Raw genomic sequence first — 17,500 nt, forward strand, 5'->3', positions numbered from 1 at the left:
GAAATGGGTAGGGCTCGGGCATGCCCAGTGGGGCCCAGGCACTGCACGTGCTCAGAGAAAAAAAAAAAATCTCTTTGAGCTATTGGAGAGCTTATTCGCAAATTGGGAGCTGTTGGGACAACACCCATATGTGGCTGACTCATCCTGCTTGTCCTAGGAGAACTAATCTTTCATGACACTCCCTATACCGCAACTTCCCTGGTGGAATAAAGAGCTAGATTCACTAACCTGCCTCTCCGTGCCTGATCCGTGGCAGGCTGACCATTTCACGAAGGGAGAATATTCAATTGGGGGCAATCGGAGGCACGCCCCCATCTGCCGACACGGATCGCTAGGTAGCGATCCCGACACATGCGCAGACCATCTACTTTGCCTGTAGATCAGGGGTCTCAAAGTTCCTCCTTGAGGGCTGCAATCCAGTCGGGTTTTCAGGATTTCCCCAATGAATATGGATGAGATCTATGTGCATGCACTGCTTTCAATGCATAGTCATTGGGGAAATCCTGAAAACCCGACTGGATTGCGGCCCTCAAGAAGGGACTTTGAGATCCCTGTTGTAGATGGTTTGCGCATGTGTTTGCTGTCTGTTTTGGGTTTTTAAACTTTTTTTTACTGGCCCCCGACTCACCTGCTCTCTGCTGCCCTTCCCTGCAGTGTGAGCCCGTGGTTTTAACCCGCGGGTTTTAAGTGGGTTAAAACCACGGGCTCGCACTGCAGGAAGGGCGGCAGAGAGCAGGTCGAGGCGGAGAGCTGGGGAGGCAGAGAGCAGGTCGAGGCAGAGAGCTGGGGAGGCAGAGAGCAGGTCGAGGCAGAGAGCTGGGGAGGCAGAGAGCAGGTCGAGGCGGAGAGCTGGGGAGGCAGAGGGTAGGTCGCTCCAGGGAGCCAGAGAGAGAGTCGGGGAGGCGGAGAGCAGGGGAGGCAGAGAGCAGGTTTATTGCAGGGCTGGCAGGACAGTCTGAAAGGACGTGAGCGACTGGTCCCCAGCAGTCGCGTCTTGTTGATCGGCCAGCCCAGTCAGTGTTCAAGATTTTTGTTTAGTGAATCACGTCCCTGCCTACTTTGCATGCCGTTTCCCCTCATTTGCATGCACGGATCGGTACACAGGTTAATGAATTGGGTTGGAGGGAAATCGGGTCGCAAAGGGGTCGCAAACTGATTGGTTTGCTTAGTGAATATATTCCAAAGTACTGTAGCAATTTCAGGTGTTTACCAACTCAAGCTCACAGTTCTCACAGGTCAGCAAGTGAGAACTGTGGTATATATAATTACGTTACACTCCTGTTTGTTTCCTCCTACTTTATGCTCATGATGTAACTTCGCTGCATTCATGTAGCCTCTCGTAAACCGTCGAACTGAAAGGTATGACGGGATACAAATAAAGCTATTATTATTATTATTCCAACTCCATCCCCCTATGCATCAATCATTTAGATGTGCAAACACCGTGCAGACCATTTAGCACAGGGGTCTCAAAGTCCCTCCTTGAGGGCCTCAATCCAGTCGGGTTTTCAGGATTTCCCCAATGAATATGCATGAGATCTATGTGCATGCATTGCTTTCAGTGCATATTCATTGGGGAAATCCTGAAAACCCGACTAGATTGCGGCCCTCAAGGAGGGATTTTGAGATCCCTGATTTAGCATGAGCTATATCCAAAATGATGCTAAAATGTATTTCTTGTTCCATTTAGGTAAAAGCATGCATCGTCTCTGTCCATCCTTCATCCAAAAACATCAGGTTGACCCTAAGGCAATTGCTCCTGCAGCCTGGTAACCTGATGCGGCAGCTGTCGAGTAATCAAATCAGCCGGGTAGTGGAGCAATGCTCAGTGAAGGCCTACTACAAGAAAGAGGGTGCTGTGTTTGAACTTGACGATGGGTCTTTAGCTTTTGCACACGTAAGGAAATATTAAATATCCTTTAACAGCACGCTATCTTTGAAATGCTTCAATATAGAGGAGATGCTTTGCTTTGCATAAATGACAAGTGAACATGTGTGACTCATTTTTATGAGGTTAGCTATATTACCGTATTTTCACGCATATAACGCACGTGTTATACACGATTTTACAAACCGTGCATAACCGTGCGCGTTATACGTGTGAGCGCGTTTTACAACTTTTTTTTTTCATTCCGATCCGGCATCCCCCCTGCGAACCGGCATCCTCCCCCGCGATCCTACAACCCCCCCAGCACCGCAAAACATCTCTTACCCGATTGGGCACCGGACCCAGCACCAATGCACAGGAAGTGCCAGTGCCCAAAGATCCTCCCTCGTTGGGCTGGGCTGTGCGGTGCAGGGAGATCCTCCTTCTTCCCTGTGCCGGGCTGGACTGGGCTTTGAGCATTTGCGCATGCTCAAAGCCTTCTGATCTCGCTCTCTCCGTCTTGGAGAGTGCGAGATCAGAAGGCTTTGAGCATGCGCAAATGCTCAAAACCCAGTCCAGCCCGGCACAGGGAAGAAGGAGGATCTCCCTGCACCGCACAGCCCAGCCCAGCCCAACAAGGGAGGATCTTCGGGCACTGGCACGTCCTGTGCATTGGTGCTGGTGCCGGTGCCCAATCGGGTAAGAGATGTTTTGCAGTGCTGGGGGGGTTGTAGGATCGCGGGGGAGGGAGGGTGACACGAGCGGGGGGGAGGATGCCGGTTCGCAGGCCAGAAGAGTAAGCGGGAGTGGGAGGAGGTTATAGCAGCATGCGTGGTATACGCGTGTGCGTGCTATATAAAAAAATTTTTTTACAGACATGCTTTGGACCCGCGCGCTATACGCGTATGCGTGTTATACACACATGCGCGTTATATGCGTGAAAATACGGTAAACCTCTTTTATAAATGCAACATGGACACATATGTGTCTTTCTTCTAGAACTAGCCCACATAGTGAGCACAAGCTAATGCGTAGATTTACTCCTGCTCCAAAGTTTTGTAGAAAACTTTCCACTCATAACAGCAGCTTTGTATGTGGAAAAATCTTTATAAAATTACCCCCATAATGCAAAACATTTATTATATAGGTTCTAAAGGACTCCTAATGGAAAAATGGTAGGCCAATCGCTGCCTGGCTGGCCCAGAACGTCCTCTCCGACCTCAGAATTGAGTCGGAAAGACTTCCTGTTGGCTTTAGTAGCTGCAGCATGAGCATGGCGGTAAGAGCAGGGGAAAAGGAAGGAGGCTTTTTTTTTTTTTTTTTTTTTTGAGCGGCAGGGAGGCAGCAGGCTGGCTTTGGCTAGGGAGGGAGAAAGGTAGGCAGGCAGGATTCGGGGTTGGGACAAAGTGTAGAAGGCAGTGAGAGGGACATAGGAAGGAGGCACTAAAGACATGGGAAGGAGGCACTGGGGGCACTAAAGACAGGAAGGGGCACTAAGGACATGGGAAGGAGGCACTGGGGGCACTAAAGACAGGAAGGGGCACTAAGGACATGGGAAGGAGGCACTGGGGGCACTAAAGACAGGAAGGGGCACTATGGACATGGGAAGGAGGCACTGGGGGCACTAAGACAGGAAGGGGCACTAAGGACATGGGAAGGAGGCACTGGGGGCACTAAGACAGGAAGGGGCACTAAGGACATGGGAAGGAGGCACTGGGGGCACTAAAGACAGGAAGGGGCACTAAGGACATGGGAAGGAGGCACTGGGGGCACTAAAGACAGGAAGGGGCACTAAGGACATGGGAAGAAGGCACAGGGGCACTAAAGACATGGGAAGGAGGCACTGGGGGCACTAAAGACATGGGAAGGAGGTACCGGGGGCACTAAGGACATAGGAAGGAAAGAGGGAAGGAATAGAAAGGGACAATTATTGGGCCTGAGTGCAAAAAGAAAGAAATGAAAGAAAGGATACACAGACAGAAGGAAACGCAAATAGAGACTCATGAAATCAATCACTAGACAGCAAAGGTAGGAAAAATGATTTTATTTTCAATTTACTGATCAAAATGTGTCAGTTTTGAGAAGTTATATCTGCTGTCTATATTTTGCACTATATTTTTCTATAATTACTGAGGTGACCGAGCTTGCGGAGATGGGGCGGAAACAGGGTTTTAAAATTTTAGTCCTAGTAGTTTGCCGGTCTACAAAATAATTTTTTCTGCCGGTTCACGGGTATAAAAAGGTTGAAAAACACTGATGTAGAGTATGCCGGCTTTCTTTTTCGCCCAGCCGCACGCATTCAAAAAGCCGCGCTTGCGCGGCTGCTCGAGTTGATCAATCTTCTCCTCTCTTACAACTTCCTGTTTCCGGTTGCATCAGAGGAGAATATTGAACAAATGAGCACCCGCACGTGCGACTGGGCGAAAAAGAAAGCCGGCATACTCTACATCTAAGGTGAGATGGAGGGAGGGAGATGGCGGAACACTGCAATCGGTCGGGTGTCTGCTGTTTTTGTATCACTGCCTGCCTGCGCTCACGTTCCAGATCCACCTGCATTTTTAGTGTGCACAATTGACCTGATTCGAGCTATAGGTGAACATGGGGGACACGTCCTTGCAAGGGAGGACAAGTCAATTGATTTATTTTATGTTCTGTTTTTACTACAGGGCAGAGGCACTGAAACAGATTCTCAGTGCAGTAGTAGTAGTGGCAGGACTCTCTTCTGTCTTCATGGTGTTTCACAGTACTGAGGCTTATATGGATGCTGCGGGGACGGGGCGGTGAATGGGATGGCAGTGGCGGTGACGGGGCGGTGAAAGGGATGACGGTGACGGGGCGGTGAAGGGAACGGCGGTGACGGGTCGGTGCAGAGGATGGTGGGCCGGGGACGGTGCAGTGACGGGGACAGTTTTTTTCCCCGTGTCATTCTCTAAGCAGTGCATGTACATGGATCGCATGCATATTCATTGGGGAAATCCTGAAAACCCGACTGGATTGCGGCCCTCGAGGAGGGACTTTGAGACCCCTGGTTTAGATGGAAGTTGCAACCTCAAAACATAGTCCAGACAGCACTAAATTTTCTCCTCCAAGGGAATCAAATCGGATGTGGCAAGAAAAATAGCTTTTGAGTCGAGCACCCAAACAGCGCACACTCTGGGCAGTCAACTTCATGTTCATTGCATTTATGCTTTCTCTCTTTCATAATTCCTTGGAGTGCAGGATTTGGTGGAATGAGCAGACCAAGCAAAACACTTTCATTGAATCCTAAGTTGAATGGAGTAGAGAAGGGTGTATGTCTTCTTTTCTCGCTTCCACCACCCTATTTTTACCCTAGATTGTTCATTTTACCTGCGTACTGTTTCAAGTAGGAGTTAACAATTTATGCTTTTTCTTTGCAGACTAATCAGCTTTCAGATTCAAAGCAATCTTTCAAACCAGAAGAGTTTAAGAAAGGTTGCAAGCATACTGGTAGAATTGTTGACTTTAGTCCAATGGATGAAATAATTTTGTTGTCTTTGAGAACGTAAGTAAAATGCAAAGTTTTCATTTCTCAAAAATACAAAAGTGTAGCTGTTATTTGCTCAAAACTTTTAATTACAGTTGATCAGTGTATTACAGTAACATTTTATTTTTTTTTTTAATTTTTATTTATTCATTTTTGAATTCTTACAACAAGTGAATTAAACATATTATAATCAATTGTCATATATCACTTGTATTTACAAACAAATCATCTTGTAATACAGAATAAAACCCCTCCCCTTTTTATCAATATTCCTATTTCCATATGATATACATTTCCCACCCCGTCCTCACATATCTACTACCCATGTGCTAAGATATCTGATCATTATATAGGTATAGGCCCCGGTTTTATTAAAATGATTCAGACATTGTATAGCTCTCCTGGTGCAAAATTATATATTAATAATAATTTATCAGATAGATTATTTTTTTTTTTTAAATTGTGATTTAATTGCATTTTTAATCAGTCCTGAAGACCCCCTGCCCAAGAGCATCTACCCTCCTTCTGAGACCTCTCCCTCCATCCCACCATTCCTGGGTCTATGTGAAAGGTGGTCTGCCATTTTTTAACCCAGAGGTGGCCTGGGCCACAGTGAGTGGGGATCACAGCTACTCACCCTATAATGGATCTCCAGAATATCTTTAAGATAGGACAGGAGAGGGCTTATGGAGGGGCATGGGGGTTCAGAAAGATTTTTTTTTTCAAGTGGTGGGGCTTTCAAAAGGGAGGTGGATGTAATTGGAGGTTCTTTGGGGGAGGGGCTTAAGGTTTAGATGCTAAATATAGCCACATTGCATTGAGAGATTTCTTTTTAAATTGCCATTAACATACATTAATCACATGCGTTAACAGCAATTAATCAACAACTCATATTTAAATAAAATTAATGTTGATTAATCACAGTTAATAATTTTAATAGCCATTTAAACTGTTCAAATTAATCGTGATAGTCACGATAGTTAATTACAATTAATTAGCAGCACTAAAACAAAACAAAATCTTGTAAATTAGATTACTAGAAGGTTCTTGATCATACAAGACAGGTAAAGTGCCATTATACGTATATAAAAAAATTCATACATCAAAAAATTTTGGAAAATTAGGGAAATTCATTTTGATATACGAGTGCTTTGGATTACAAGCATGCTTCTGGAACGAATTATTCTCGCAAACCAAGGTTTTACTGTATGTGTATATATATATAATTTTACATAACATAACAATTTTTTTATTTAGATACTGCATAAGCCTTACAGTTCAAAGCGATTTACAGGATAATAATAATAGTAACAGTTTATATACCGCAGGACCGTGAAGTTCTATGCAGTTTATAATGATTAAAAGATAGTACAACTTGAGTGGAATAAACAGAATTAAGAGCTAGTGATTAACAGCTATTGATTAGCAGTTATTTTGGAGTAAGAATTGTAGAGGTCAGATGCCTAAATATTTCAGGAAAAGATATGTTTTTAGGCGTTTCCTAAATTGCCCATACGTAGTAGGCGTAAGCAATTGATCTAGATCTTTTCCCCATAATGCTGCCTGATGTGAGAGAAGGTGTTGATTAGAGAATGACACGGTGACAAAATTCATTACCGTTCCCGTCCCCATGGATAACCGCGGGAAACCATCTTCATGTCATTCTTTAAGGAGAGAGGGAAGAATCAGAGTATGAATGGCCACAACCACTGACCCGCAAGCTTTGCTTTGAAGAATGCTGTTGTAGAAGGATTGAGATTGAAATAGACACTAGAAAATGACATGAGATTATTTCCCGTGGTTATCCGCGGGGACGGGAACAGTGATGAATTTTGTCACCGTGTCATTCTCTAGTGTTGATGATGTCTTTTAAGTTTACATTTTCTAACTGGAGGGGAAACAAAGTTCAAGTGTGAGCTTCTCATGTCTGTTGGCTGAGAAAGAGAAAAGGTCAGTTATATATTTAGGGGCTAGACCGAATAGTGCCTTAAAGCAAAAACAACCGAACTTAAACTTCACACGAGCCTCCATCGGCAGCCAATGCAGTAGTCGGTAGTAAGGTGTTACGTGATCGGGCTTCTTCAGTCCGAAAATCAGTTTAATCGCTGCATTTTGCACCAGTTGTAATTGTCGCATATTCTTTTGGGCAATTGCCAAGTAGGCGATATTGCAGTAGTCAAGTTGACTTAGTACGAATGATTGTACCAGAATTCTAAAAGCTGCCATGTCAAAATATGCTCTAATGGACCGAAGCTTCCATAGAGTGAAAAAACACTTTCTGATTAAGGAGTCAACCTGGTCTTTCATGGTTAGGCTCTGATCCAGTGTTACATCCAATATCTTCATAGTAGATTGAATAGGGTAACTAAGTTTATTGATGCAAAGTGATGTTTTGGTGTCAAGTGGGTGTGGGGAAGCTATGAAAAATTTTGTTTTTTCTGAGTTGAGAACAAAGCATTAGAAACATTGTAAATAATAGCATCAAATATGAAGAATTAAACTTATAACAATGGAGAAGTAAGGATGAGAAAAGAATGGGAGAGTTTTCTCGATAATAGAGAAAGGATGTTATTAAAATAGGATATTTTAATTTGAGAAGAGGTCTATTTTTTGTGGTCTATTAGTCCTAATTTTTGTACATAAAAATTCCTTTGTTTTAATAATTAGCAAAATGTCTCTTACGGTTTACTATAGAAAGTAGGCATCAGAGTAGAACGAGGATTGCGGGAATCCCACGGGTCCCGCGGGGTTCCCGTGGGAATCCCCCCTAGCCCACGGGACTCCCATGGGGACCCCCCCTCTAGCCCACAGGACTTCCACGGGGACCCCCCTCTGGCCCACGGGACTCCCACGGGGATGGAAGGCTTTGGAAGCAGGGTTCGTCCATCTTAAATAATAAAATGCTAGCCCGCGCATGCGCAGTAGCGAAACGTGTTCACTGATCCCTTTTCTGTAGTGGTGTGGCCGCACGACTGCGCATGCGCGCTTAGTACGTCACTGCCAGAAGATGAACCGTCACAGAGCGAGTGAACGCCGAGTCCTGTGGCACATCCGGATTGTGAGCAGTCCTGCCTTCGTTCCTGTCCCTGTTAAACCGGCTGGCAATAACAAAGTCAGATGTCATGGGTTCTTCCCTTTTGCCAAATTACTAAAGGCTCTGCTGGTCTCGATCCTGAGGGGCGGGATCGAGACCAGCAGAGCATATAGCGATTTAGCAAGAGGGGAAGCCCCCGTGATGTCTGGCTTCGTTATTGCCAGCCGGTTTAGTGGGACCGAGACAGGACCGAAGGCAGGGCTGCTCACAATCCAGATGCACCGCTGACTCATCACTCCCCCCAACTTCCAGCGGCCGCCAAACAATGCCTTCCTCCCTGCCATGATCCTCAAGGCCTGAACTGGCACGGACGGTTTGAGAATGAGGGAGAGAACAACGCAGCCGGACGGACCGCGGGAAGGGAAAGGGAGGGGGAGGAGGGTTTTGAGGGAGCCGGCTGGCCGCATAAATTATTTTCATTTCAAATCTGCCGCCACCGCGGCTCCTCTCTCATCTTCTGACATAATATAAGTGCAGCTCATGAGAGGAGCCGCGGCGGCGGCTTTCAAAACGGCTCCCTTAGTTCTTCGCTGCATTTTTTTTTTAAAGTTTAAAACTGCCGCCGTGGCTCCTCTCACGATCCCGGCCTGTGTCAGAGAAGGCTTCCGACGCAGGCCGGATCGTGAAAGGAGCCGCGTTGCCATCTTTAAACTTAAAAAAAAAAATCCAGCAAAGAACTAAGGGAGCCGTTTTATCTCCATGCTGCTACGAAGGAACAGGTGAGGGGGAGGGAAATGCTGATGCACAGGGAGCAGGCAGGCATGGCAGGCAAGCAGGGGGAGAGGGAAAGGGGCTGCTTTGGGGGTAGGGGTGTGCTGGGGGTACACAGCAATTATGGGCAGGGGATCACAGAGCAGGCAGCCATGGCTCAACAAGGGGAGAGGGAAAGGGGGCTGCTTTGGGGTGAGGGGTTTGCTGGGCCAGACAGCAATCATAGGGGGGAAACAGAAGGGGGCCACGGAGCAGGCAGGCATGCCACAAAAGGGGGCAGGGGCATTGGGAAACGAGGCTGCTTTGGGGGGAAGGGTATGCTGGGGGCACACACCAATCATGCCGGGGAAGAGAAAGGGGCCACAGAGAGATAGGCAGGCATGGCGCAATGGAGAAATACAGGCAGACAGGGCACAAGACAGAGACACAGACAGAAAGAATGACAGACAGACAGCATCCAAGCACAGAGAGAGAAAGGAAAAAAAAAAAACAGTCTACTCTAGCACCCGTTGCACAGGGGGAGAACTAAAGAGATGCTGATGGACAGGGGGGGTGAAGAAAAAGGAACGGAGGACTAATGTTGGACAGGGGGAGAAGGAAAGAGGTGCTGCTGGACAGGGGGGAGGTAAAACAAAGGGAGAAGGGCTGCTGCTGCATAAGGAGAGCAGTGAAGGGGTGGTGGTGGACACAGGGGAGGTAAAAGGAAGGGAAAATGGACAGGGGGAGCAGGCAAGGGGTGGTGATGGACAGCCAAGGAAAAAGAAAGGCAGAAAAAAAAAAAGCGGCTAAGGAGAGAGAGAGAAAGAAATAAAGACAGACACACACACATATGTTCTAGCACTCGTTAATGTAACGGGCTTAAAGACTAGTATAATATAATGGACACGTCAGCCTTAGTAAAAGAGGGGGTTTATAAGTTAATTACCTGAACAGAAAACCAAAAAAGGGTTCCACCAAAGAGATTCCACAAGGAAAACAGCAGCGCAAACACAAAAGAAACTGGAATTGATGATCCTGTCAGAAGTAATTGCTGCTTTTTATGGAGACAGGCGGGGATGGAGGTAATTCCTTGCGGGGACGGGTGGGGCCGGAGAGGATCCTGGCGGGGACGGGTGGGGACAGAGAGGATCCTGACGGGGACAGGGAAGGGACGGAGAGGATCCTGGCGGGGATGGGTGGGATTTCTGTCCCTGTGCAACTCTCTACTTTGCACCTCTGTCAAAATAGAACAAATTGACTTGCAGGCTTTTTAGACCTTTTTACCTGAAGGTGAATTCTGGCGTTTACCCAAACAGATTTGAGACTACAGAGTAAACAAGAGGCAGGATTGGCTTTCTGATCAGTCCCAGCAGAAGCCACACTAGACCAGTGTTCTGGTTGTTTTCTCATTTGAATGCTTTTGATTTAATTGTGCTGTTTGCAAATGTTCTCCTTGTTTCCAGGTATGTTATTGAAGCTCCGTTTTTGAGACATCGGGACATTCTGCCCGGCCAATTGATCCAAGTAAGAACATCTTTGATAAGTTCTAGATTACACCTATGTATGTTCTGTGTGATGCGTAAAATCCTTAGCAACTTAAAAAATGTACAAACAACTCCTTATACACTTCTAATGTCCTGACAATTCATTTGTAATCCGCCTTGAACCGCAAAGGTAATGGCGGAATAGAAATCACTAATGTAATGTAAGACCAGTAGGCCAATATAAGTTCTTCAAAATCCCAATAGCAGTGTGTGGCGCAGTGGTTGGATCTACAGCCTCAGCATCCTGGGGTTGTGGGTTCAATCCCCACGCTGCTCCTTGTGACCCTGGGCAAGTCACTTAATCCTCCATAGCCCCAGGTACATTAAATAGATTGTGAGCCCACCGGGACAGAGAGGGAAAAATGCTTGAGTACCTGATTGTAAAAACCGCTTAGATAACCTTGATAGGCGGTATATAAAATCCTAATAAACTTGAAACTATCTTGCTTCCTCTTTAGAAAGGAGACTTAAAAACAAAATTATCCTTAATAGCTCTACATATATATTTTAAGCACATTTTGAAGTGTACTATTAATTTCAATACATCAGTGTTTCATGCTGCTGAATAGCAGTGAAACTTTTTAACAGATTCCCTAGATTTTACTAATCAATCTATAGTATGGCCACAACTTGAATGCTGTGTGTAGATCTCACAACCTCTGGATGCAGAGGCAGAAGCTCTACCAGTGAGCCACACCTTCCTCCATGAGTGTATGAAGAAGGGGTTTTGGGGTGACGGGACAATCACGCGCCAGACACCAGCACGCCGACAATCGAGCACTGACAATTTGGCGCAAGACACAAGCGCGCCACGGGAAAACTTAGTTTTAAAGAGCTCCGACAGGGGTGTAGGGGGGAAACCCCCCCCTTTACTGCATACTGTTCGCGCTGCCGTTGGAGGGGGGGTGGGGGGTGCAACCCCCCACATTATAGAGAAAACAGAACTTTTCCTGAAAAAAATTAGAAAAAGTTCCGTTTTCTCTATAATGGAGGGTTCCAATCCCCCAACCCCCCCCCCCTAACAACAGCGCGAACACTATGCAGTAAAGTGGGGGGGGGGTCCCCACTCACACCCTGTTTCGGAGCTCTTTATTTTATTTATTTTTTTATTATTTATTTATTCAATTTTCAAAATTACAATTCAAGATTCACTTGTACAGAAAGCTTTAAGTCAAGAAAGAAAATCACAGGAATATTATAAATTCAAGATACCAATTAACTTAAATCAGCTCAAGTTCACAAAGGATCCAAAATGTAATTATAAACGGAAAAACAAAGAAATATTATTAAGGAAAATAATGCAAGTCAGCTGATAAGGACATCTTAATTATTCTATACTCCTCCATTCTTTTCCTTCTCAAGCCGAGAAAGAGAAAATTCCGTTTTCTCTATAATGGAGGGTTCCAAACCCCTCCCCCCCCAACAGCAGCGCAAACACTATGCAGTAAAGTGGGGGGGGGGGGGTTCCCCCACTCACACCCTGCTTCGGAGCTCTTTAAAACTAAGTTTTCCCACGGCGCGCTGGTGTCTTGCGCTGAATTCTCTGCCCTCTATTGTCGGCGCGCTGGTGTCTCGCACGCGACTGACTATGAACCGGGTTTTGCAGTAAACAAAGCAAATACAGTATATGCTGGCAGTTGCAGAGCACTTTATCTTTCCAAGGTCAACTTTGTCTTGTGTTTTTCCTTCCTCTTCCTCGTTCCTCTTCAGTTGCATATTTGTTTACTCTTCAGTGCCTAACATTATTGTATTTTATTTATTTTAAAACACTCGTATTCCGCAAATCGCAAAAATTTCTGCGGATTACAAAAAAAAAACAACAAAAAACAAATAAAATAAAATAATACAAGCTATCAAAACAAACACTAACCCCCTCTTTTACTAAGGTGCGCTAACTGATTACCGCGCGCTAAACGCTAACGCGTCCATAGACTAACATGCATGCGTTAGCTTTTAGCGCACGCTAAATCGATTAGCGCACCTTAGTAAAAGAGGGCCTAAAACCGCAAATAAAATTATTCTAAACGTCATAAGTGATCATGTGTTTGCTGGGAGTGCAGAAAATATGTGGGTTGGCTTGTGCCAGTTACTAGTTTGTCTTTCCTTTGGGCCTTAGGGAAAAGTGACAGCGTTGAAAGCTTTTGGAATGTTGGTGAGTGTGAGTGACCACTTGGCGGGCCTGGTACCTCGCCTACACCTGGCAGATATAATGCTGAAGCAGCCTGAGAAGAAGTATCGCATAGGAATTCAAATCAAGTGCCGGGTAAGGCTATCAAGAGAAGAGGCTTGTATGGCTGGCTTCTCTTTAATGTAATGTAATTTATTTCTTATATACCGCTACATCCGTTAACTAGCGGCGAAGTGAACATTGGCATATAGGAAGGAGTTTTAAGAAGAATTCTGTATTATGTTGGTGCTTTTTCTGCTCCTACGCTGTATCTTTTAACTGTTCTTCAGGCTGAAGCCTGTGAAATCTTTTTATTTATCACTTTTGAATTTTAACAAAATCAAACATTTTGTACAGAAAGATTGTCTGATCATACATGTATTTAAAAGAAAAAGAACAAAAGGAAAATAATTTCCACAATAATAAATCTCTACTCAAACAATCTCAAGTCCTCAAAAAAAAAAAAAAGATGATCCAAGGATTTATTGAGTGAACTTTAAGGAAGTCAATTAATAAATTCTATACAAGAAAAAAGGTATCTAGTGACTGGATTAAGGAGCTTATATTCTATTGATCAAATCCATTTGTTGTTGTTATTACGTTGTTCCTTCCTTTTCCAAACGTTTCAGCGTCAAGAATGCCGTAAGTTGAGCCGGTTCAAAAAACACATATTTATTACTGTGAAATCTTTTTAAAGATAGATCCCCATGTGGAGGCTATGTTGATCAGTCTGATATTTTCAATAAGGAAGTAGGTTTTTTTCAGTACGCCTATACTAACTTTTTTACCCTGTTTTTCCCTTGTCCAATCTGGGCATCCCAGCACTAATTTTGTGGGGTCAGATCTCTTGAAATGAAAGGAGCCCTTAGTCATCTTGTTTTCTTAAAACAGCTTTATCCTTTCCTTAAAAAAAACTGATGTTTCCCAGCTTTTGTTGATGAATAAACATGTTACACACATTTAAAATAGATTTGCACAGTCAGTTGTATAGCCTCTAGCCTCCTGTCTGATAGGTTTATTTCATCTTTCAGGTTTTGACAGTTTTTCCTGAACTGAAGAAGCTGATTTTGACTCGGAAGAAGACCCTGGTAGATTCCAAACTGCCAATTATTGCAAGTTATCAGGATGTGGAAATTGGCATGATTGCCCACGGCTTCATTGCCTGCATCAAAGACTTTGGCTGCATTGTGCAGTTTTATAATGAAGTCCGAGGTCTCGTTCCAAAGTATGAGCTCAGCACGGAGCCAGTTCCCTTCCCAGAGAAAGTCTTCTACGAAGGCCAGGTACATATTGGTTTGAGATTCAAAACCTATCATCCTAGCAGTGACTAATTTTAGGGCAAGAGATCATGACATGAAGCTGGAGGGAAGAAGGCTGAGAGTAAATATGAAGAAAGGGTTAAGAACGTAAGAATAGCCTTACTGGGTCAGACCAATGGTCCATCAAGCCCAGTAGCCTGTTCTCACAGTGGCCAATCCAGGTCCCTAGTACTTGGCCAAAACCCAAAGATTCGCAACATTCCATTATCGCAGAGTAAGCAAGATTCTGGAACCCCAAATAGTAGCAACATTCCATGCAGAATCCCCAAAGAGTAGCAAGATTCCATACTACTGATTCAGGGCAAGCAGTGGCTTCCCCTGTGTCTTTCTCAATAACAGACTATGGACTTTTTCTCCAGGAACTTGTCCAAATCTTTCTTAAAACCAGCTACGCTATCTGAAATTGAGGTGGTATTGTGAGATATAGAAAAGCGTTGATAGTATATGTAAAAGAAGTTGAGCAGAGATGAAGGAGAAGGTGCCAGATGTCAGTTTAAGTATGGAAACTTGAGTACTCAAAATGGTAAGAGGATCAAAGAACAAGAATAAAAAGTGGTGTTCTGCAGGTAGTCAAACAACTGGGATATATTCTTTTGCAACTGTTGTGCAACTACTGTTACAGTTGATCATTTCTTTAGCATTGCTAGATGTACACAGCACTGTACTACGACCCAAAAGAATTGTTCTGCAATGCAACAACAACTATTTATTATTTCTGTAGCACTACCAGAAGCACGCAGCGCTGCACAATATACACACAAGAGATGGTCCCTGCTCAGAAGAGCTTACAATCTAATTATGACAGGCACACAGGACAAAAGGGGAGTCGGAACATAGTGCTCATGTAGGGAATTAGAGGGGGGGGGCTGATGAGGTGGAATCACATAGGACAAAGGGGAGTCTGAGCGTAACACTCGTGTAGGGAATTAGAGGAGCCTGGAGAGGACTACTGAGGGGCTAACGGACAGATATGATGGTAGGGTTAGGATTTAAATGAAGCCTCAAATAAGTTGGCTTTCAGTCTGGATTTGAATACCACCAGAGACAGAGCCTGATGTAACAAGCTAGGCAGGTTTTTCCCGGCACGCGGCACAGCAAGGTACACTTCTCCCTCCGTATCATGGTTTCATCAAGCACAGTTTCGATTCTTTACGGTTTTAGCTTGCTGGCTCCTCCTCCCAAATTACGTCAGCTTGCTTAGAGAAATCGCTGATTCCAAGCATTTACAGAGAAAATCACTGATTCCCGGCACTTTCTTCACCGTGTTTTGCCTCTCCTTCAGGAACAGGCCAGGTCTCCCACCATGTTATTCGCGGTTTCAACATATTCTTGATGGTTTTTAATAGAAAACAGCGAATAACATATGAAAAAGTTATTATGTATTCACGTGTCTGTTAATCCCCTATCACATACGAATACGGAGGGAGAAGGGGTGGAGACAGGAGTTGGCAGTAGAGGAGAAGGGTACCAAAAGGAGGGATTTGTCTGATGAACCTAGATTCTGGGGAAGGGGGGAGTATAGGGAGTAATAAGAGAGGAGAGATACTAAGGAGCTACAGAGCGAGTACACTTGAATGTCGGTAAGAGGAGTTTGAATTGTATGCGGAGATGGACAGGGAGCCAGTGAAGCGACCTGAGGAGAGGCACAATGTGGGTATCACCCTGGTGGAATACGAGGTGTGCAGCAGTGTTTTGAACAGATTGAAAGGAAGAGATATGGCTTAGCTGAAGACCCGCGAGAAGCACATTGCAGTAACCCAGACGAGAGGTGATGAGAGCTTGGATAAGAATCTTGGCAGCATGCTCAGAGAGGAAAGGATGGATTTTAGCAATATTACAGAGAAAGAAACGACAAGTTTTGGCAGTCTGTTGGATATGCGAGGAGGAGGAGAGTGACGAGTCAAAGATAACTCCAAGGTTGCAAGCCAATGAGACAAGGAGGATGAGAGTGTTATCCTCCGCTATAGAGAATGGGGGAAGATGAGAGTTAGGTTTAGGAGGAAAGATAAAGAGTTCAGTCTTGGCCATGTTTAATTTTAAAGGCAGTGAGATATCCAGGTAGCAATGTTAGAGAGGCAGGCCGAGACTCGGACCTGAATTCCTGTAGAAATTTCAGGGGTAGAGAGGTAGATTTGTGAGTCATCAGCATAGAGATGGTACTGGAACCGTGGGATGAAATTAGAACATCAAGAGAAGTGTAGATGGTGAAAAGAAGAGGTCCCTGGACAGATCCCTGAGGTACACCAACTGATAGTGGAACGGCAGTGGAGGAGGATCCTCAAAAACATATGCTGAAGGTGCGAAAGGAAAGATAGGAAGAAAACCATGAAATAACAGAGCCCTGTAATAGAGAATGACACGGTGACAAAATTCATCACCATTCCCGTCCCCGTGGATAACCGCGGGAAATAATCCCATGTCATTTTCTAGTGTCTGTTTCAACCTCGATCCTTCTACACCAGCATTCTTCAAAGCAAAGCTTGCGGGTCAGTGGTTGTGGCCATTCAGACTCTGATTCTTCCCTCTCTCCTTAAAGAATGACATGAAGATGGTTTCCCGCGGTTATCCGGGGGGACGGGAATGGTGATGAATTTTGTCACTGTGTCATTCTCTACCCTGTAACCCAAGCGAAGACAGCATATCATTGAGTAGGTGGTGATTTACGGCATCAAATGCCACAGATAGATCAAGGAGGATGAGGATGGAGTAGTATCCCTTAGATTTGGCCAGGAGCAGGTTATTGGAGACTTTAGCAAGGGCAGTTTCGGAGGTGGTTGAGGAAATTAGCAGCTCTGTGGGTATGGAGCCAGTAGGCAGGACATTTGAAAACTGAGGTTGAGAGAACTCAGGATTGGAAGTTAACAACTCTACAGAGATTGGAGCCAGTAGCTAGGACCAGACAGGGTTGAGAGCACACTATGGCTTTGAAAACAATCTCTAAAGTTGAAGCCAGAAAAGGTATAGATAGTGCCAGAAACTGGGGAAAGAGAAGGTTCTTGCTGTGTGGAGCTTAACCTTTTCCTGTCGTGTGTCCCGGATGACGGGACATTCCAAAAATGACATAGACAGTGGATAAACATTCTGTATGCACTAATAAAGAGCCAGGAACACAAAATATTTGAATTTATAGACTTATGACTTATTTACATTATGTTTACAATAGCCGTAAATGACAACGGTGAATAATACAAAACTTTGCTACAATAATTACGATTGGAACCAGCGTAATGTAAAATTTATTACAACAGGAAAAGGTTAATCCAGTGGTTTTCAGCTCCATCCTCTACCACCTGGCTGGGTGGTCGTACAGGATT

General features: G+C 44.8%; 1 protein-coding gene across 2 annotated transcripts in view; it reads left to right on the forward strand.

The window, feature by feature from the left end:
- The window catches only part of PDCD11 (programmed cell death 11), a 173,050-nt gene that overhangs the window by 38,616 nt on the left and 116,934 nt on the right, over window positions 1-17,500 (forward strand). For both annotated transcript variants that reach the window (XM_033940618.1, XM_033940617.1), the window contains exons 9-13: window positions 1,691-1,897; window positions 5,266-5,390; window positions 10,620-10,680; window positions 12,817-12,963; window positions 13,899-14,150. In XM_033940618.1, coding sequence (XP_033796509.1) covers window positions 1,691-1,897; window positions 5,266-5,390; window positions 10,620-10,680; window positions 12,817-12,963; window positions 13,899-14,150 — 792 coding nt within the window. The remainder of the gene's footprint in view (window positions 1-1,690; window positions 1,898-5,265; window positions 5,391-10,619; window positions 10,681-12,816; window positions 12,964-13,898; window positions 14,151-17,500) is intronic.

Source organism: Geotrypetes seraphini, chromosome 4 (genome assembly GCF_902459505.1).
Source record: "Geotrypetes seraphini chromosome 4, aGeoSer1.1, whole genome shotgun sequence".
Classification (NCBI taxonomy): domain Eukaryota; kingdom Metazoa; phylum Chordata; class Amphibia; order Gymnophiona; family Dermophiidae; genus Geotrypetes; species Geotrypetes seraphini.